At 37.3% G+C, this 23,255-nt stretch overlaps 1 protein-coding gene across 1 annotated transcript in view; it reads left to right on the plus strand.

Annotated features, from left to right (window-relative positions):
* CLCA2 (chloride channel accessory 2) overlaps positions 1-20,106 on the plus strand; it is a 37,018-nt gene extending 16,912 nt beyond the window's left edge. The window contains exons 10-14 of the mRNA XM_032642951.1: positions 1,980-2,204; positions 4,709-4,979; positions 8,051-8,221; positions 11,511-11,744; positions 19,658-20,106. Coding sequence (XP_032498842.1) covers positions 1,980-2,204; positions 4,709-4,979; positions 8,051-8,221; positions 11,511-11,744; positions 19,658-20,100 — 1,344 coding nt within the window. The 3' untranslated portion in view covers positions 20,101-20,106. The remainder of the gene's footprint in view (positions 1-1,979; positions 2,205-4,708; positions 4,980-8,050; positions 8,222-11,510; positions 11,745-19,657) is intronic.
* Positions 20,107-23,255: the final 3,149 nt, after the last annotated feature.

Here is a 23,255-nt window from a genome sequence, read left to right on the forward strand (position 1 = left end):
AATTTCCTCAATATTATATTTACAGATAGGGGAGAGGGGAGAGGGAGCAAGGAAAATAGATGAATTGTGCTGTCTCATTAACCTTATTTGAATATGTAACAGTCCTTGTTACATTAAAAGAAGGCTTTTAGTGAGCTTCTTGACATCACCAGAACCAGGCTTCATCTTTACCTGATGTCTACTTCTCAGCCCTAGGAGTCATTTTCTGTAATTGCTACTTCAGCTTTTCAAGGTCTATAGCAGAGTTTGCTCCTTCCTTGTGGCTCAAAATGGGGTTGGGGGTGGGACATGGGGTAGATGTAAGGTCCAGAATTAAAATAAGAATCAGTGGCTTTAGTTTTAGTTCAAACTTGCCATCAATCAGAATCCATTTTACTTTGCTTCTTTAAAAACTTCCTTGAAGCTCCTCCCTAATATAAAAAGTATCAACTATTTCGTTCAATTCTAGAAATTCCTAAAGATCTCTCCAACTACCACAATTTATTTGATTTTGCTCACAAAATCTTCCTTTAATCAAGCCATTTTTTTCAAAGGGCCAATTTCTTTTTCTTTCAAAGTACTTTAAAGATATTTTGAATATAATTGAATAATGTTTTGAATAAAATTTCACCTGCTGTTTCCTCACAGATGGTAAGTGAACCTGCCAAGTTAATGGCTTGATGGGAGCAATGAAATCAGTAAATTATTCTTAGAAAATATTTAACATGAAGATTATATGTACAGAGTAAAGGCAATAACCACAATTCTGTCATTAGAAGTAGAAAGAGGTGAATTTTAAGTGATAATGTATATTTTAGATTAGACTACAATTGGCTCTTCTGAATAATCTTTCTACCCTTGATTTTCTCTTTAATAATATGAAATAAAAAGAAATGTCTAAAAAAGTAAAACAAATTTAGCAAAACATTATTCATATGACTCAAATTGTTTCCCAGACTTGGCCACCTCTCCCCAGTTATTTGCATGTCATTAGCCCCTCTAGACTGTGGGCAGAAACTACATCTAATCCCCTTCAACAGCTCAGAGCCCGGCATGGAACGTGGCACAGTAATCAGCAGTCCACGGACACTTGTTCAATTGAGTTGAACAAATAATCTGCAATGTCTTTGCTGTCATCCACCAACAGAATTTTACATTCTTTACAAGTCTGAGCAATTTTACAGTGTTGCTAATGTCTTTATTTAATAAATATGATTTTTCAAAGTTACTTATAAACTGGTATTCTTTGTGAATACACAGCGATTAAACGCAGGGGTTCTGGTGTCAGCCAGCCTGGGCTCTATGCCTGTTTCACCTCCTTGCTCTGTGACCTTGGACAGCTTACTTCCCTAAGCCTGTCATTTCATCTGGGAAATGTGGGTAACAATAGCACTTATCTCAGAGGGTTTTCATAAGGATTGGGTTAGATAATACATGTAAAGCATTTAGCACAGTGCCCGGCATCTGTATGCACTTGGTGCATGTTACACACACACACACAAAGTGCACATACAGCTTATTTAAGTGCATACAGCTTAAATCATGACTAAATGATTTTTTTAAATGTACTAAACCCCACTGAAACCCAATGTCTGATTTCTTATTAAAATACATAAAGGTATCTGGACAGATTATACACAAATTAATTAGAGCACATTCACAAAAAAAGTCCAAAAAAAAAGCTTGTTTTAATTGCTGCTCCGAGGCTAATGTTGATTTGGATAAGAGAGAAGTATGAGAACAGCTAAAATCTCTTGATAAAGATTAATGAAGAGACATGTACTAGCTATAACAAAATATTTTATATCTACTGTACTTATAATACTTTGCTTAAGCAAAGTATGTTTACATGAAAAACAATTTATGTAAATATAGGACATGTCCAAGTTAAATAGTTTTTTTATTTTTGCCAATCCATTTTTATTTGTCATAAAAATAAAGGAAAAATGGAATGATTATGCATATGCTAGAAACTTTCACATGTATATTCTCTCGAACAGCTTGAAAGTATAGGTGAATATGTTAAACCTCACCATCAACTGAAAAACACTGTGACTGTGGATCACAGTGTGGGCAATGACACTACCTTTCTAGTCACATGGCAGACCAGTGGTCCCCCTGAGATTGTATTATTTGATCCTAATGGAAGAAAATACTACACAGATGATTTTACCACCAATCTAGCTTTTCGGACTGCTCGCCTCTGGATTCCAGGAACTGCTAAGGTAGGTATTGTAAGCTTGTTCGTAATGACAACGTTTAGTCAACTACGTGACTTTCAGATGGATCACAGAATTAAATGCATTGTGTAAAGGAAATCCTATTCTGATATATCAAAATTTTACTTTAAATTTATGAGGGGATTTTTGAATGTTCAAAATTTAAGAGGAACTACTAAGGTATGTTCAAAACTTTAAATAATGGACACCAAAGGCTTCTCACTTCAACAGTGGAAATTAGTATTTATGTAGTACAAATAATTTCTTTTTGCTTACTTCCTTCTTTACAAAATCTGTATCGAATACTTAGAAAAAACCCTCTACTTAGAATTTATAATATAAATACATGGAATATATATGTTTTTGAGCACCTACTATGTGCAGGGTCTTGTTCTAGGTGCTTTACAATAAAGTGCCATAATAAGAATAAGAACAGGGTACTCAGAGCACACAGGGGGCATGTGCAGGCAGTGGGGGAAGGAGAATGCTTCCTGGAAGTGAAGACATCAAAATGGAAATGTGGAGGCCTAAGGGGCCAGAGGTATGAATAACATTCTGGACCAAAGAAACAGCACACAGGAAGGCTGTGCATTGCCTGAATGCAATCCCTCTTCAGGTCTGTTGGCCCTCCCCCCCCCCCCACCCCCGCCACCCCCCGGATCACTGTTGATAGCCTCTGCTTGGCCTTCCTTCCTCTGGTCTAGCATCCTTCTCTTCAAACACCTTTATCAGAGTGATCCTTCTGAAGCAAAATCTGATCAAACCTGTCTCCTACTCAAAACTCTTTGACGGTCTCCGGATAAAATCCATGTGGTTATTAGTATATACTAAGCCCTTCACGTTCTGGCTTCTGCCCAAACTTAGCTCTTTTTAAAAATTATTTTTAATTTAGAAAAACTTTATTTTTATATAATTTTTAAAGGTTACTTTCCATTTATAGTTTTTACAAAAGAATGGCTACATTCCCCATGTTGTACAATACATCCTTAAGCCTATCTTACACCCTAGTTTGTACCTCTTACTCCCCAACCCCAAACTTATCTCCTAACCCTACTCCCAAACACCCTGTGCTCTGCCCCTACTTAACTTTTCTCCAAACGCATCATGTTCCTTTCACACCTGTGCACAAGGACCAGGAACACTTTACCTACTTCTTGCTGCTTTTGCCTGACCTCTTTGTCTGGATTAGGTGCTCTGTATCAAAACACTTCTTACACCCACAGAGGAGTTTTCATGTGGAGGTTTCTGCCACGTGTCTGTTACTAATGTTATGATTACAAAAAAACAAAACAAAACCAAGCAGAAAAAACCCAGATAGATAGATAATCTTGATGCTTGAATTGTGACTTCACTGGAAAATGGTAAAGCACATGAATCCCAGGAAGAAGACTGGATAGGGTGTGGCATCTTAACTTTCCAGAGTCAAATCTTAACCCACTGATTTCTCTCTTCTTCAGTCTGCTTGATTGTGTTCCTCCTGCTACTTCCACGATTTAAGAAGGAGCAGCAGCAGGAATTAGGAAAAAAGGAATACTTATGTACAATTTTATCAAAAGAACAAATTTCTGCTGCACTGTAGTTTAAGCTTTTTTCTTTCAGACATTCGTTTCCAGGTTTCCCCCAGGCAGCCCAGACAGATAAGGAGAATGGCATTCAGCAATACTTCTATAAATTACTCAACATAGACATTGTGCAATCCTGATCTATTAAAAATAGTGTTCCTTTTCTTGGTCCCTAATAGCGTATGTGGGTTTTTTTTTTCCGTTCTATTATTTTTTTTAATTTTTTTTTTTGCGGTAGGCAGGCCTCTCACTATTGTGGCCTCTCCCATTGCGGAGCACACGCTCCGGACGCGCAGGCTCAGCGGCCATGGCTCACGGGCCCAGCTGCTCTGCGGCATGTGGGATCCTCCCGGACTGGGGCACGAACCCGCGTCTCCTGCATTGGCAGGCGGACTCCCAACCACTGCGCCACCAGGGAAGCCCGTGTACGTGGATTTTGTTGCTTGAGATTTCTGGGCATAGGAGCATTAAAGGAAGTGGAGGGCAGGAAGGATACTGTTGCCTTTTATTCCAGGTTATCCACATAAATCATAATTGTCCACTTAATTTGCTGTAATTTTCTCCATTATATAAAAGGAATAAAAACGTTGAACCTCCTGTAGGGTGAAGGGGCTCAGATTAATATTTGCCAAGTACTTTGAAGCTGGACACATTGTTATCCTCTAAAAATGTGAATCAAGATGTGTCCTTCCCCCAAAATAAATTCAGGGTCTAATTCCCTAAAGAGTTACCTAACAATGAAAGTGGGTTGTACAGTGAAAGCCATGTAAATACTGAATTTAGTTATCTCTTAACCAACATTACTCTTCCTGATATTCTTTTGTAGTGTTTTAGAAAATGCAATATCAACAAAACAAGAACAAAAAACCCTACAAGGTTAAGTTTACACTTTAAAATGAGGGTTGATTTTTTTCTTCACACTTGACAAACGAAGTCTTTGTTTTGCAGCCTGGGCTATGGACTTACACACTGAACAATACCCATCATTCTCCTCAAGCCTTGAAAGTGACAGTGACCTCTGGTGCCTCCCGCTCAGCCGTGCCCCCTGCCACTGTGGAAGCCTTTGTGGAAAGAGACAGCACCCATTTTCCCCATCCTGTGACAATTTATGCAATTGTGAGAAAGGGGTTTTATCCCATTCTCAATGCCACTGTAACTGCTACAATTGAGTCAGAGACTGCAGATCCTGTTACGCTGAAACTTTTTGATGATGGAGCAGGTAACAAGGAATATCATGTAATTTTTCATGTTCTCAAGAGCTGTTCTGATGCCGCAGTATCAATATTAAGTTTATCTTTAAAATTCTTCCAATTCAATTATTTTCCTCACCCAATCTTATGAGGATCTCAAATTCTCATGGACTCACTGACATACTAAGTAGCTACAGGTCTCCACCTGCACAGGGAAAGCAAATGTGAACTTGGGAAAAGAGAGTCTCCTTGAGGCTCCTCAGAGTGGCTGTGTGTGAGCAGAATGGAGGGAGGAAGTCGCCCGACACCTAGGTCTTGGCTTCCACTTGTCCAGTGACACTGACCACACTTAGTAAGGCCACTTGGGAACAGGCATGCCCACATTCCTTTAGGATTCACCAGTTTTCCTATTCACTGAAATAATCATATTGGACAATTAAAATAGCAAATGAAAACCCCAAAAGGGAGATGCAATGACAGTTAATCCATTTCTTCTTCTTTTGCCCTGCTGTTAAAGAGAAAATTGGAAATTGAGTTGACCATAGACTGTTCTTTAGCCAAGTAGCTGGGTTGATGAGAGAGCAGAGCCATGGCCTTTTACATGTGTTATTTGGAGAAGACCAGGCCAGAAAGCTTAGTGGAATCACGATAGAGATTTCCCCACCACTGGGAAAACAAAGTCAAACAAAACAAAACCCTACTTCAAAGCAGTCATTCTGCACAGAGAGAGTTCAGAACTTCATCATCATACCTCACAGACACCACAGCATCAATCTGGGCAACGAGCAGCACTTGGACTTTTTCTGACTAACTTGTTTTAACTTTTAAAAACAAACTCCTTTATTGTTTTATCTTTTCTGTTCTGTCCTTTTCCTAAACTAAATTCTCAGAATGACAATAGACCTCAAAGTTTATGTCGGCAGCCCCAATGTTTGATCTACCAGTAAAATCATATTCCTTCTCTTTGTTGTTTCAAAGATAAAAATTTTTTAAGAGTCTTATGTTTGTTTAAAACAAGACAATTTATGTGAAAAATCTCTGTAGGCTATTTTGCTGTGATTCTCCTGAGCCCATAACTTCAGGCAGAATTTTGTTCTGAGGTGCTTTAATGTGGTCTGCCCTACGTGTAGGCTATGAGGCAATGCGTTGTTTGTAGAGAATAATAAATAGATTAAAGAAATAAATGTATATACCAATTAAGTATAAGCAATTATAATAATAAACCAATTAAAAGTTAAAAAAAAAAGAGTCTTATGTTTGGCAACCCATTAGTATCTTGCCATGGCGATCTTGTATGACATTTATGAAACAAAAGTTCATTTAAAGGATTTTAGTTCAAGGCCACCTCAGAGGATACTAGACAAGTCCTCTTATTTTGCCTACTGGAATGGATCCAAACAAACTTCTCAGACTCTGATTGCTTATCCCTGGCCACACCTTTCACTTTTTGTATATAGTCCAAAAATACACTTTGCAGAATGTTCCTCCCTAGCCCCAGCCTGTGGGCTGGCCTGGGAACAGATCCTGCTGTCTTAGGAAAGAGCACCTCAATAGGCTTTTATATTTATTCCCTGGAACCATTCTGTTTGTTTGATGTCAAAATTTATATCCTGATGAAAGAAACAATGAAAAGGTTGTTTAAAATTGAAGTGTAAATCTAGATTTTTTCCCCTGTACTTAACACATAGTTGTCTAATACTTATGTTTATAATGGAAATAGTACTTATCTGCTAATAAAATTAATGAACAATATAAAATGCTTTATAATTTTAAATATACTTTCTCATGCACACTCTCAAATAATCATCACAACCACCCTGTGAGATGTTATCCCCATTTTATAGATGAGAAAACTGAGGCTCAGAGGGATTGTTTCACAGCTACTGTGGCAGATCCAGACCTTAAAACAAGTCCCCTGACACCCAAGCCAGTGTTCTTTCCCATTTCTTTCTGACTCAATGATTAAAAGAGGTGGCAGTGGTAACCGTGGCAGGAAGAGATTTTTCTTTATCATTTCTCAACAAAGATAGACCTTATCAATCATTAAACCACTAAATATCAAGATCTGATTTCTTTCCAGTAGATAAAAAAGGTTTCTAAAACTACTGTGATCATAAGGTGCTTAGCGTTTTTTATTTTAATAAAATATACTCCTATTTTTCTCATGTTAAGGAGCAGACCTGCCTCTCTAGTGAGGATTCTAGAGCACTTTAGTGATGATGCAATGCTAGAGAACAGGGCTGGGTGTGAGGTGTGAGAAGTGAATTGACCGTAGACTAGGACAAGCTGCTTGCCCTATGTGGCCACTTGCACTTGAACAGTGAATGTGATCTGCACTTGGGCTAAGCTGCACCTCCCATGGCTGCCCTGGAATCTAGGCCCTGCTGCCATTCAGTCATGGGCTTGGTTTGGAACTGAATGACTCTCTGAGGACCAATGCAAAAGGAAAGAAGTCTAGCACTGGGCAAGATTTTAGAATGCCTCCTGAAGCAAGGCACGTCCTCCTGAAGTGGACAGAACCAAAGCCTGTCAAACTCCAAGTCAATGAGCACCTTCGAATCTAGAACAACCCACGTATCCTCTAATGAGGAAATTAATTTCACACTATTATATCAACTACCAAAGTTTTTTTTTTTCTCATCAGGGCTTCAGGGTGTTCATAAACCCCTTGAAATTGCATGAAAGTATGTATATGTACATATATATTTATTCACTGGGAGCAGAGTAGCTTTTATCTCAAAAGGGTGTGTGACTATAAATAAGCTTAAGAATGTGCTTGGTTTCTGTGAAAACCTAGTATTACTTTCAGTGATAGGAAGGAGAGCGCTAAAGGTGATTATTAAATGCTTTATTAGCACTGAAGCAGGTACAACTCATTCACCTTTAGAAAATAATTTTTCAGAGGTTAAGGAATCACAAGGAGAAATTATGGAGCCATTGGAAGTTTAATCACCTGATAATATCAAAAGTAGCTATGAGCATAACAGCATATGCTAAAATTAGAAGAACAAGGGGAATAAATCTTATTTTTAATGATTTAATTAAATATTAGTAATCAACTGTGATAAGTATTGACATTGAGTTTTTTTTATATTAACAGGTGCTGATGTTATAAAAAATGATGGAATTTACTCGAGGTATTTTTTCTCCTTTGCTGTAAATGGTAGATATAGCTTGAAAGTGCATGTCAATCATTCTTCCAGCATAAGTGCCCTAGCCCACTCTATTCCAGGAAGTCATGCTATGTACGTACCAGGTTACATAACAAACGGTAAGAATCATTAGCACTGTTATTTGAATAACATCATTTAATGTGTATATTTCTGATGAGTGTGTGTGTGTATGTATCAGAGAGAGGTGAATTTCAAAACCCTTTTATATAAGTCAATGCATAATTTGTTGATTATCTCTTTAATCCTCAGTGATTCATGATAGTAGACAACAGGAAGGCAGTAGGTAATTCCCACAGATTTCTCCTACCCTCGTTTTAGTCATTATTTTGACCTCTTTCTTGTGACTGTTTCATCAGAGTTACTACCAGGCAAAGAGATTTATTGAGTTTTCTCCTGTATAGCTCCTGTACTTCCTCTACAGAGGAAAGAGGAAGAGGCAAAAAGTTGTTAGCAGTTTAAAGAAGGAAGCAAATAGCCCAAACAATCCACACAGGAAATGAGTTCCTGAAAAAATGTGAGTGTGGATATTACAGGAAACTGAGGGCTTCCTGAAGATGTTCTGTCTTCCTTCAAGATAAAAGTGCCAAACACATAGAAGATACACATATTTTTTAAACACCATTATTATAATAGTTCCTGATGGGAAGCAGTGGTTAAAGTATAACAAACAGAAATATGCTGTAGTCTTTAAATATAATCTCAAAAAATGTTTCTAATCATTCTTATTTGAAAAACTGCAGAATCTTTATGAATACTTTTCATGTATTTTAGCAGCTATAACTAATCATTTGGACCATACCATAACATGATTCTATATTTTTGTACTATATGTACTTTTCAGTAGAAAACAATAACGATGCTATGGTGGATTTGCATCTCCTGATATTTTTAGTGTTGCCTAGAACACAATTTACTCTCACCTATATTTAAAATAATTTGGATTATTTCAAAACCAATATAAATCAATTTGCAAGGTAACACAGTTTTACTACAAAGATATGATTTTGTATCTAGATGTAATACTTCATTTCTAAGTAGATATTCCCTCTTTCATTTATACATCGAACATTTTTGAAGGCCTCCTAGGTGACAGGCTTAGTCCTAAGAACTTGGGATACCAGGTAGAATAAGACTTGATTCCTATCATGGAGCTTGCAGGCTACTGACGGGTCTAGTATCTTTTTTAAAGCCATGAATTTAAAGGATGCAAACATCAACATCAAGTGTACACTGAGAATAGAAAAGTCATATTCAACTCTGCTTTTATCTGTGTACATCATATAGGCCCTTGATAGCACAGAAAGAAAAATTTAGATTTCCCTAGGCATGCCTACCTCACATAACATTCGTTTATCAGCTCATTTTCAGGTGATGACCTTGAGAGTACACTGCATTGAAAAATGTGAGCTGCTCTGTTTTCACACCACCAAATCTCTGGGCACAGCAGCATCTACTTCCTTCCTCTCCTCCCTAGTGCCTCTGTTGGATCTGCTCTGGATTCCACCCAGCCTGCTTATCAAGGGTCCTTGAGAGCTCTCCCTTGCATGTCCTCTGAAGAGCATTCAAGCATGATTTATTACTTCCCATATTTAAAAAAAATTTTGGTGGTTCCCCTTTAAGCTACTGTCCACCTGTCTACTCCCTGTCATCCAGTTCTTTGAAATTAAATCTAAATCTGCTGACTGTACCTTCTCACCTCCAGTTTACTGCTCTGCTCACTGCAAGCAGACCTCCACCCACATCACTCCACTGGAACTGCTCTGGCCTTAGTCACCAATGACTACCTGCTCTTATATCCAAAGGATGCATTTCAGTCCTCATTTTACCTGACTCAGCAGTACCTGACACAGCTGATTGATTTCTCCTTTGCCATTTCCTGGTTTCTATGATACCACACTCTCCTGCTTACCTCTTATTCTCTGGAATTTTTATTCTCAGGCTCTTTTTCCAGCTTCTCTTTTTCTACCAAGCCTCTAAGTGTTGGCAATGATCAAAGCTTGGTCTTAACCTTCTCTTTTCACTCTTCTTTCTGGAGCCACATTACCAGGGTTTGGAACCTAGTTCCTCCATTTACTAGCTGTGTGACTTTGGGCAAGTTACTTAGCCTCTGTGTGCTTCAGTTTCATCATCTGTAAAAATGGGGGCAATAATTGTACTCTCCTCATAGCATTGCTGAAAAATCAAATAGTTGATAATACAAGGTACTTTAAAAAGTGCCTGACACATAGCAAGCACTTAGTAAAATACTTTTTATTTTTATAGCTGCAATTCTTATTAGGTAATCTTATTAACCTGTATGGCTTTAATAACATCTATAAGCCTATAACTTCCTAATTCATAGGTTCAAAATGATTAAATCTAGCTAAAACCTCTTCTTTGAGCTTAAAATCCATATCTAACTGGCTCCTTGACATCGTCAATTAGATGTTTTACAGGAATCACAAACCTTGTAACTTAAATAGTTAGTCTCCTCCCCATAGCCTGTTTCTCTTCCCATTTGCTCATTTTAGGAACCTGGGAGCTATTCTTTTTGTTCACCAACTTTCCCTTCTTCATCATTCCATATTCAAATCCAACACCAGCTTTTGCTGATTTTCTCTCCAAAATGCATCTCAAAATGCCTACTAGCCTCCTCTCCACTGCTATCACCCAACCCAAGCTACCATCTTCTCCTATCTGGACTGTTGCAGTGGCCTCATTGCTTCCTGTGCTAAAATCCATTCTCCACTGACAGCAGCCAGAGTGACCTGTCAGAGAGCAAATGTGATCATATCACTGCCCTGCTTCCCCACAGCATGTTTAAGATTAAACTCTAAAACCACTACAATGGCCCACGAGGTCCTACTTGAACTTCTCTCTCCTGTCTCATCTCAAACTATTCTCCTCCTGGCTTTAATTAAATTTTTCTAATTTGCAAAGCTCTTCTCCACCCTTCAGAAGTTTTTACACAACCTCTTCCCTCTGCCGGGGATATTCTTAACCTCCGCTCTTTATCTGGCTGACTTCTATTCATCCTTTAGGAAATTGTTAAATGTTACTCCCTTGATACCACTCTAAATTATATTACTGTGTTATTTACTTTCATAGTACCCTTCTTTTTTTCCTTCTTACATTTATTACAATTTATAAATATATGTTTATAAATATGACTGTAAATTCCATGAGCAATAATACTGTTTTGTCTGCGATTGCTGGCATAGCATATGCCCTAAAAATATTTATTGAATGAATGAATGGATGAATGAATTGTTGAATAAACAAACTGTTATTCTAAAGATGTAGCAAAGGAAAAAAAAGTCTTAAAATGTCTCTCAATAATCTGCAAAAGCAAGCTATTCAGGAGATGGTAACTTGTTGTTTTGGCTATTCTTTTCTTTGGTGTCACAGGTAATATTCAGATGAATGCCCCAAGAAAATCAGTGGGCAGGAGAGAGGAAGAGCAAAAGTGGGGCTTTAGCCGAATAAGCTCAGGGGGTTCTTTCTTTGTGCTGGGCGTTCCAGCTGACCCACATCCTGATGTGTTTCCGCCATGCAAAATTATTGACCTGGAAGCTGTAAAATCAGAAGAAGAGGTGACTTTATCTTGGACAGCACCTGGAGAAGACTTTGATCAGGGCCAGGGTAGGTTTCTTGCTTTCATTACCTATTTTTCTACAAGGTGGCATTTCCAATAACTATGTCAGGGGTTAGTTGGGTAAAAAATAGCTTTGGGGGCTTACAGATGACAAAGCTGTAGAGGATTGCATGGCAAGCTTTGAGTTGCTGATAAGGCCCTGTATCCTGGAGTCTAGGAAGAGAATGTATCAGCTCCCCCAGGATTGACGAGGCCCTGGTAAACTGACTGACACTAATACAGAAACCTTTGTTGGAAACATAAATACCACATGTAACAGTGGTCTACTCAGAAGCAATGGGTTCTGCTTTACAGAGCATGGACTTTCAAATACTGAAGGTGATTAGTTTTCTGAAGATTAGATGGTGTTTTTTCAAGGGCTTACAAGTCAAGTTTAAGGGAATAGTTCCCACAAGTCATGAAATACTTGGTGCATTGTCCTCTCCTACTTCTGGTCATCATTTTTGTTAGGGAGGCTGGGACCAGTTCCCTGATTTGAAGCTTTCTAACCCTTGCTTGGGCATTGATGAGTTCCTTCGCTACTTTCCTTTTTCTAATGCTTTTATGCCAGCCTTCAGGCTTCCACCTACCTCATCTCTTGATCCCCACAGCAACTCAACAGAAAAAGTTTTCTAAAAGAATAACCTTTCCAACATCTTTGCCATTACCAGAACATGATTATCATTGATTACACTTTAAATGGTTTATTTCCTGATGCGTCTGATTGAGATTTCTGTAGGAACCAACCTTCTCTATTGAGAGCTAATTCATCAATATTGGTCAATAACAGTGACCACCTTGGGCCTTTCCCAGTCTTGCTTTCAACCTGGATCATCTTTTTTGGCTTATAATTCTGTTTACTACTCTCTCCAGAAGACATCTTAATTACAAATAATTATGCACTGCTGAGAAACAGTCAATGTTGTAGTTTTGTCTTGAAATTCTGTTATCACAATCTACCTCTTCTTGCCAGATAGGAAGGAAGTGAAACATTTTACATTCTAAATTAAGGATTTTCCTAATTTAAAGTTTGGAGATGTGAAACGATTGAAACTGTGGGATGGGCATATCACTTGTATAATGGAAACAGCTGTAACTTAACTTTAGAAAAAATGTAGTTCCCACTCTGGCTATAAGTCCAGCCGTTGCTTAAACTCTATTACCCTCAGTTGCATATGTGGAAAATAGGACTAAAACTATCTATTCCATAAAGTATTGTAAAGATGAACTGAGATGACATATAAAATAAAAAATGGAAGAGAAAGTGGGCCCAGTAAGTTTTCTGGGCTCCTGGTTTGCACTACTAGAGAGTTCTCTAGCTTCTTATTTGAAGTAAGGAGCCACCAATACTCATTCCCATCTTTATGTAAAAGTAAGCATGGTGCCACCCAGTATTTTTCCTCTTTCCTCACTGCCTCAGAAGCACAGTTGTGTGTTAAAAGAGACAAACACAAGCTCAGACTCCCATTACTACTGGGAACTGTTTTTTTCAAGATCTCTGGTGGTTTCAACTACACCACTGAATGAAGAGTAGAAAGAAAGTGAATGTGCAGTATCAGTGGTTATGAATGGCTTGAAAGGAAGAAATACAACCAAATGGGACTTTAGTTTAGAATTGGTACTACAAAGGGTTTTAGAAGGGAAGAGAGGATTTCATACCTTCACATACATGGCCCTGATGAGCAGTATGACTGAAGCAGATCAAGCTTGTTATAATGTGAAACCTCAAGTGACAAAAGATTGGGAGGCGGGGAATGGCTGGATGTGTATTAAGTTGATGACATCACTCAGTCATAATTGACTTGATGACCCAGCAATGGCAAAATTGACCAATTAGCTATGAGTATACCAACTAGCAAGTAGGTGTCTGTTTAACTCATAAACATGTGCTTTCATCACCTCTTTTTTTTTTACAAATTGTTGTCTAGGAAGGTGTTATACTCTCCTCTATGGCCAGAGTTAGAAACAATAAGGGTATGTCTCTGGCTTTACAATTATGAAAAATTTGACTATTCTTAAAAACCTTATTAGTAGTAAATGAACATCTCATATATGCACAAGCATATCAATGTATATCCAGTTCCAACTCTTCACCATATACAATATATGGTAAAAGATGACAAAGTACATGGAATAAGCAAAATATTACCAGATCATTATTATGTTTGGGAATGTATTTAGACAAGGCATTATGGAAATGGGTTATTTCCTTAGGTTTTCATTAAGAGTGTGGGTAAAATAACTTTTAAAACTGAGTACCAGGCATAATCTGTATTTCTGCTATAAAGTTAATTTCCTTTGTGTTTTCTCCAGAAATTAAAGTGAAAATATATTATTTACTAAGGAACTATTATGTGCCCAGCACAGTGCTAAACATTATATAACAGTAATTTAAGATGGTATCACACTCCAAGAACTTATAATCCTAGGCTAAGAGAGAAAAGGCATAAAATGGTCAAAAAACTATTTTATGTATTACACAGTGCCATTTGTATAATTCAGACTTTGGGAGCTACAGGTATTAAAAGGTTGTAGAGTGGGTGGAAGCAGAGCAAAGGCCAGTTTCTAATGCCAGGGGCCTGGGTAGAGCCTTTGGAGTAGTGACAGACCACAAAAAGCACCAATCTTGGGCCTCCTTCCTTGCACTCAGTAGCTTCCCTACGTGTCTAACAGCCTGACTTTCACACTGTTTCCTCTGATATCTTTTCATCTTGTTATACAACTGTCATTGAACATATTATCTTTACAAATTGTTGAAAATTTGCTGCTTCTGAAAAAGCTGTTCAATGACAGCAATTTTTTCCCATTTCCCCCACCCCCAACCCTCAGTTACGCTTATTGGATGGAAGAAGGCTCAATGTAGGAGAAATCTATAATAATCCTTAGGGGCTGGTTTGGATTTCAAATGAAGAGAGGAAGTGGGAACTGTTCCCACTGGTAAAGATGGGGTCAAGTCTTTGATTCCCTCTGCATGTCCTCAATCCAAGCCCAGGGCTTTCCGTACTAGAAATTTATTGGTAAAGATGCTAAGGAAAGTGTAAACCTTGGTAACTGGAAAAGTAGCAATTATTGGGAAATAGGAGACAGTGTAGCCTAATAGAAGGCTATAGAGCATAGTGTTAGGGTATTAAACTCTGGAATCAGACAGACCACGTTTTATCTGTGTAACTTAGGCAAGTTACTTAATTTCTCTAAACGTCTGGTTTCTAATCTGCAAAAGCAGATAGTGAGAGTACCCATCTCAGAGGGTTGTTGAGAGAATTGAATGAGAAAAGGCACAGAGAGGGATTAAAACAGTGTCTGGTCCATACTAAGTGCTCAGTAAATATCAGCATTTATAACATTTTGGAGCCTGAAGGGGTCTTAAAGACACACTAGTCTGACTCCCTTGTTTTAAATGTAAGGGAATGGCCCTGAGAAGTTAAGTGTCTTGCCCATGGCCTTAGAGCTACTTTCATGGCTGAAATATACTGGGAGTATAGAGGTAGAGGTCAAAACTAGAGATATAGCTAAGAGGTCAAAGATGCAGAACCAGCCCATTTTCTTTTTCACAGGGAGAAGGGGAAGACCACAACTATTGTAAATGGAAGGAAACCTTTCATGAATGTATGAGCTGAATTAGTTTGGAGTCTTTGTAGTTACACAGTTGTCCTGCATCATTTTTAATAGTTGTTCACAGTAGGAAGTATATGACATTTGGAGTTAGAAGAAATGAGTTCATTTCCCGCACTACAGCTTCCTAACTTGACCATGGACGTCACATTTAACCTCCTGAGTCCCAGTCTCTTTTATTTTAAAATGGGATGGTCAACTTCACAGAGGGAGAGCTATGTATGTAGAAAATCTTTGTAAATGCTAAGGCTTATGGGATATTGTTTCATTATCCAGGAGACGACTCAGGGAGAGCCCCGTGGGGAGGGCTTCCTCCATAGAGAACAAGGGACATGGGAACAATGGACATGTTCCATTGTGAGTGTAGAGCAGGTGGTCAGCCTAGCTTCTCATCCATATCTGTCCCATCATATTTGAACCACAGTATAAAGCAACTCAAGTGGGTTCACTCAGAGGAAATTGGCTGATTGATAAATTTGAATATGAAGGTTATTTTGTTTTGACAACCTTCTTTAAGGGTGCTTTACTCTAATTACTACTCAGGAATAGAAAGAGTCTCATTATTAAAACTTATTATAGATTTGGAAAATTCTCAAAACCTAGTCACTAGAATATTTTATTGTTTAATTAAAACTCAGGATGTCTCATGGTTTTTATTCCTGAGAACAAAATCCTCCTTTGGAGCTGCTCCGTTCATTGTTGAATCTATTTTTAGCCATTTTAGATACGATTTATGATATTATTAGAGTGGGTTAGTACTACAGGTGGCTTTCTTTTTGCATCTAGCAATTATTTGTTACCAATAATTTTGTTTTTGAGTTGATAATACATTAATACAGTTTGAAAGCTCACAGCACCACAATATGAATGTACTTAACACTGCTGGTAAATTTTGTTATACGTATTTTGCCATAATTTTAAAGGTTCAAAACAGTATAAGGAAAATCAAAACAAAATTCTGCCCTCATCTACTCCAAATTTTGCAGTTCTGTAACATGCATTTTTCTTAATTTATCACAATCTGCCTTGAATTAATGTTATACCACTTCACATATAATGTGAGAATCTTTCAAAAGTATAATTCCATTTACCCTTCTGCCAACCTTTGTGGTCTTGCTGTCATATATTTTACCTCTACATTTGTTATAAGCCCCACATTGCATTGTTATGGCTTTAGTTTTAAACAATCAATCTTTGCCCAAGACAAAGAAACTTGCCTTTTAAAGAAATTTTAAAGAGGAAAAGAATTATCCTTTTTAGTTACCTGTATAGTATAGTCACCATATCTAGTCCTCTTCTTTTCTTCCTGGAGATCAGAATTTTTATCTAGCATCATTTCCTTTGTAGTTGAGGTCTTTGAGTAACAATTCTCTCAATATTAATTTTTCTGAAACATGTCCCTTAATTTTTAAAACACAGTTTCACTAGATGTAGCATTCTAGGGCAACAAGTGTTTCTTTCAGCACTTTAAATATATCATTTCATTGTCCTCTGGCCCCAGTTTTTTTCTCATAAGTTAGCTATCATTCTTACTGTTGTTTTTCTGAGTATAAAGTGTCTTTTTTCCCTTCTGGCTGCTTTAAATTATTTTTCTTCATCTTTGGCGTTTAGCAGATTGACCATGATGTGACTCAGTGTGCTTTTCTGATGCTTATTCTGTTGGGGATCACTGAACTCTTTGAGTCTGTGGAGTGTCCTTTTAATCAAATTTAGAATATTTTCAGCTGATACATCTTCAAAAAATGTCTGCTCTAGTTTTATTCTTCTTTTCTTCCTGGGTAATATTTATATTATATAATATTATAGTACAGTATAGTATAGTATATCATATCATATCATATCATCATACACACACACTAAGTGGATATATCAGTGGATCTTAAGGGTCACTGAGATTCTGTTCAATTTTTCTACCTATTTTTTAGCCCTTCAGTTTGGATGATATTTTTTAATTTTCAAAAAATTAATTTATTAATTTATTTATTTTTGGCTGCATCGGGTCGTCGTTGCTGTGCGCAGGCTCTCTCTAGTTGCAGCAAGCAGGGGCTACTCTTCATTGTGGTGCGCGGGCTTCTCATTGTGGTGGCCTCTCTTGTTGCAGAGCACAGGCTCCAGGTACACGGGCTTCAGTAGTTGTGGCATGTGGGCTTCAGTAGCTGTGGCTCATGGGCTCTAGAGTGCAGGCTCAGTAGTTGTGGCGCATGGGCCCATTTGCTCTGCAGCATGTGGGAAATTCCCAGACAAGGGCTCGAACCCATGTCCCCAGAATTGGCAGGTAGATTCTTAACCACTGAGCCACCAAGGAAGTTCCTGTTTGGATGATTTTAATGGATGTGTCTTCAAGGTTACAAATTCTTTCTTCCATTGTGTCCAATCTGATATTAATCCTCTCAAATGAATTTTTTCATTGCATTTTTTTTCAATTCTAGGATTTCTGTTTGCTTCCTTTTTAAAGTTTCCATATCTCTCCTCAAATTTTCCATCTCTTCATTCACTATATCCAGCTTGTCTTGTGTGTAGACCATTAACATACTCATCATGGTTATTTTAAGGTCCTTGTCTATTAATTTCAAATCTCAGTCATTTGTGACTGTTTTAATTTGCTGATATTTTTCTTGACTATATATCACATTTTCTGTTTCTTCACATGTCTAGTAACTTTTTATTGTATATTGGACATGTGGTAGTAAATTATAGACTCTGGACTTTGTTATATTCCCCTGAAGAGGTTTGAAATTTTCTAGTAGTTACCTTGGATCACGTGGAATTTGAGGAGGCTTTGTTTTACTTTTGTCTAGGGTTTGTCTATTTCAGTTTTGCTCTTAATCCTAGGGCATATCCCTTAATTCTGGGACACAATCTTTTTTCCTAAGGCACAGCTTTTCTAGTGTTTTAATGGACATCTCAAGATATTTACCACACTCCTCTGATGTGGCAAGACTCACACTCCAAACTCTATATCTCCCCTGTGGTGGGCACTGGCCTAAAACTCTGCTCCATTTTTCAGCTGTCTAGCTGCTGTTTTCCCCTTGAGCCCTTGATTTTTCACCCACACATGTACAATTCAGAGGTCTTCCAATGATTTGAGAGAAGTTAATACACAGAGTTGGGGCTCATCCCTCTCTGGCTCCCTCAATTTTCAGCCACTCGGCAATCCCACACTCAGTCATCTGATTTTTAGAACCAAGAAGATAGTGGCTTTCTGTATTAGTTCCAGCTATCTGTACTGAAGTGGAAAGTGCCCTCGGAGGAAAAACTGTATAAACATGAATCAGTCACAGCCTGGTTCTCTTCTTTTATGCGTTGTAACTCCTCTGGCTCCAGTTTGTTTTTATTCCCTTTCCTTTCTTCAGAGTTTATACTTGTTACCTGCTGGTGAGTTAGTCCAATAGAAACCACTCAACCATTACCAGAACTAAACTTTATCTTTGACTTAAGTTACAAATATTTTTGTCACTTAACATATATGTTTATATTTTGCTTAGGAGATTTTTCCCATGTAGAAAATTTTCATTTTATGTATATAAATTTATGGATTTTTATGTTTATGGCTTGTGAATTTTGAGTCTTAATTAGAGGGTCCTTTTCCACTTCAAGTTTATAAAGAAATTCATTCATTGTTTCCTACTCCTTAATAGGATTTTTTTACATCAAACTTTTTATTTACTTTGGAGTTTATCCTGAAGAATAAAGGTTTGCAGTATGGATCCTATTTTTTCCAGCTTTTTACCCAATTGTCATAACACCATCATCAAGAAATTTTTACTTTCCCCTATTAATTTGGGTTCTACCTCTATCATATACGAAATTCCTAAATGTATTTTGGTCTACTTTTATACATGAATCTATTCATGCACCAGTACTGCAGTTTTTCAGTTACTGAAGCATTACAGTATTTTGACATCTGATAAAGTCAGTCCTTCCACTAAAAATTTGTTATTTTTTAACCTTATATGGCTAATCTTGCTGATTTATTTTCTATTTAAACTTTACAATAAGCTTGTTAAAATAGAAACTAGAGGCACTTTTAATAAAACCATGTAAAATTTACAAAATAACTTAGGGAAAAATAACATCTTTATTGTGTTGAATCTTGGTATTCAAAAACATAATAAAACTTTCCTCTTATTCAGGTTTTAGTATGAGTTCTTATGTAGTGTCTTAAAGTTTTGTTCACATTCATATTTCTTGCTTTGTTTATTCATAGGTATTTTGACTTTTTTGTTGCTATTGTCATTAAGCCATTTCTAATAAACTAGAAAGCTCACTCAAAATCACTTAACTTCCCATTTGTATTTTTTAATTTCAGCCAACAGCTATGAAATAAGAGTGAGTAGAAGTCTACAGAATATTCAAGATGACTTTAACAATGCCATTTTAGTGAATACATCAAAGTTAAATCCTCAGCAAGCTGGTACCAAGGAGATATTTACATTCTCATCAGAGCTTTTCACAAATGGACTTGAACATCAACCTGATGGAGAGACACAAAAAAGTCACAGAATTTATGTGGCAATACGAGCAGTAGATAGGAACTCCTTAAAGTCTGCTGTATCTAATGTTGCTCAGGCATCTCTGTTGATTCCCCCAAATTCTGCTCCTGTATTTGCCAGAGATGATTTTATGTTGAAAGGAGTTTTGACAGCAATGGGTTTTATAGGAATCATTTGCCTCATCATAGTTGTAACACACTGTGTTTTAAACAGGAAAAAGAGAGCAGACAAGAAAGAGAATGAAACAAAATTATTATGAACAAATGTGCAGAGTACTTTCCTTCTTAAATATAAGACCCATGGCTTTTGCACTTTACAAAAACAAGGCAATAAAGTCAAATTAACATCAGATTATTAAAAATGCTTTGAGTTTTTGTGTAGTATGGATCAGATTTTTACACGGTAAATAGACAAAAAAATCTTTTATAACACTAATGGAGGCAGAAGGGAATTAGAAAACCTTTAAGCTTTGGCTATGGACAAAAAAATAAAAGTTATTCTCTAAGGTAATGTGTTTAAAGGCAAAGGTAATGGCAAAATTGAATCAGAGTCAATAAAAGCTTGTCTTATTGAAGACAAAAAATAACCCACGTAGAGAAAAGGATGTTAGGCCTGAATGATATAGTATAACTATCTATGTGAAGCAATTGTTTAGTTGTATGATTAATTTTTAATTCCCCTTTATCTGTTCAGAACAGGTGGCTTGTTAATGACTAAAGATCAACCTGTATTTTACATATGAAGTGCCTATTGTAAAGTTCTTTACCTCTTTTCATTTGGTTAACTATACTACAGATAGACCCCACTGATAATGCTCAAAGAGATGTTGGTTCACTATAAGAGTTAACCTTAAAATGTAGGTATTATCCTTGTCCCCTGACACTGGTTTTATAACAGAGGCCTATTGAATTTATTGTTTATAACTTTCTAATCTTATCAAAGCAGCTTTCCAAGTTATTTGCCTTGAGTGGTATTCAAGGAAAATGGTTATAGTTCTCATAAGACTTCAGGTAAAGAATGAAAGACATAGTTCTGAGCTTATTTTAACACATATCAATATACAGACTATATAATTTTATTCAAACAAAGAAGAGGTCACAGGGAGAGACTGACCTTTGGAAATTTTTAACTGATTCCGTTTTTTTTGTTTAAATAAGACTCCAGGAATCCTTTTCCCACAAAGGGTGATTTACCTACAGGTATTAACTTACAGGGGTGGAGGGTGACTAGAGAGAGGCAAGCACATGTCACAAGGAAATAAAAATTATCTTTTATTTAATTTTGCTCTTATTTTTTAAAGATTACTGAGCAATAAAATCACATGTTTTGCATATTACAGAACTTAAAACTTTATTGGGTAAATACAAACAACAATGTGGAATAGAGCTGCTTTATAACTAGGACCAACTAAGAATGACAATTAGCTTAAGTTTTGGGGGGTGGGGAGGGAATTGTGGGGAGTTGGACCAAGAATGAAAAGAGGGCATGAAACCTTGAGGAAGAGACTCAGAGCAGTGCTGGGGAGTAAAATGACCAGCAAATACCTCTACCTAGGCTGCCTCCTTGCTGTTCATACTACATCCCAGGTCTGGCCTGTAACATGCTGAGTCTGGTAGTGCCTAAATTTTCACAGATTGGAACTTCAAGTTCCCACTTGGCAGTCAGTCCCTCCTCCCTCTGTTGCCACTGAGCCTGCTGGCGTGGGATCTGCTTCTCTGTAGCTTCAATGGGCTGGTAAAATATTGAGATGGGGTGTGGTGGGCTTTAAGTCTTCAGATGTTTTCCTCATTTTATAGACAGGAAAATGGAGAACTAACGGAGTAATCTAAAGCGTTGTGCTGGCTAAAGGCAGAGTATATAGGAGTAGAGTCAGGTTGTCATAATGCTCCTTCACTTCTGTCTATTTAAGAAGGTGTGGAAAGATGCCAGGGATTATGCCTAGAAATATTTAAATCTTCAAGGTTAATAATCAGGAGAACAGGTCTAGGCTGAAGGAACAGGGCTTTTTTTTTCTTTTCCTCCAATTTTGTCAGTATAGAAATGAACAAATGGCTTTAAGTCCAGAAATCAGTAAATTGGAAGAGGTAAGACTGAGATTAAGGATGTTAAAGTGATAAACTAAAATATATTATAGCAGAGTTGAAAGGGTGATCTCATCAAGTGAATAGGGTAAACAAGCTTCAGTGGTTGTGAGGGATTGAAGCATTAGACAACAAGAAATATGTGGTAAATGTGGGAAGATAACTGATTTCGAGATCCCAGAAATCGTCAGTAGAACAGAGCCATTGGAAAGGAGGTGACATTGATCCTGAGCAAATGATAAGGAATAGAAATAGACAAGAGTTGGGTCAAAGAGAACGAGGAACTGTGAAGCACTGGTCACTAGTGGAATACCACATGAATAGTGACATCACTGAAGATTTGATCCAAGATTGCAAGAGGAGGAAAAAATATGAGACAAGATGCTCAGTTATCTGGTAGAGGAAAGAGAAGTCTAGGGATTGAAAGTGACACAGGCAAGTATTATATTATCTTCACATGCCAGGATGGTTGTTGTTATCAGTATATAGAAATTTGTTCTGAAAATTGAGGACAATATCCCTTCCATTTTTACCCTATTCTTTTTATGGATGGTAAAAGAAAGTTAAATCTCAGTGGGAGAGAGAAGATTTTTAGGAGATGAATTCACTGAGCAGATTGCTGTTTATGTGTGCAATGCTGACTGCTCCAAAAGTATGTTTGCACCTGCATGTTAGTACTAGAAAGCCTAGCCAAAATTATTTTATTTGCTTTAGGCTTTGCCTTCTGCTATAATGTAATTATTTTGGAAGAGTTGGTCCCTAACTATATCATTTATTTAAAACCATGTGATCAATCCAATTGCACTAATGGCAGAGTTGCTCATATCAAACTAATCTTCTTGCTGATAACGGTAATAACTCTGTAAAAAATATAAAACACAGCTCTTTGAAGGCACTGGACACCAAGAAAAGCAATTAGAACCTGGAGGAGTTATGACCCTTGAAAAAAGGAAAGCAATCTAGGTGAGATCCACATTTAACCAGCTTTTCCCCCAGAAGGCATTCCCAGTTTGCTCAGAGCATCTGGAAAGAGCTCAAGCAGAAAGCAGCTGTCTTACTGGGTTGAAAAGCCAGAAGTAAGAGTTCTGGGTTGCTAAAGCAGTGGAATATTGAGGGAGGAAATCCGAGGAAGGAAGTAACTACAAGAGGGAAGTTCCCAAATCTGCATCCTCTCAATCCTTGGATGAGTCCTAAACTGCAAAGGAATTTAATGGAAAATAAGAGCTTAGCACCTAAAAGAGCTGAACAGAGAGTTCAGCAACTGCCCAGTCCTGAGGAGAGAAAATTTAAGGTTCAATGTCACCCAAGTTTTTTTTTTTGGTTTTAAATTTTT

The sequence above is a fragment of the Phocoena sinus genome, chromosome 1, assembly GCF_008692025.1.
Source record: "Phocoena sinus isolate mPhoSin1 chromosome 1, mPhoSin1.pri, whole genome shotgun sequence".
NCBI lineage: Eukaryota > Metazoa > Chordata > Mammalia > Artiodactyla > Phocoenidae > Phocoena > Phocoena sinus.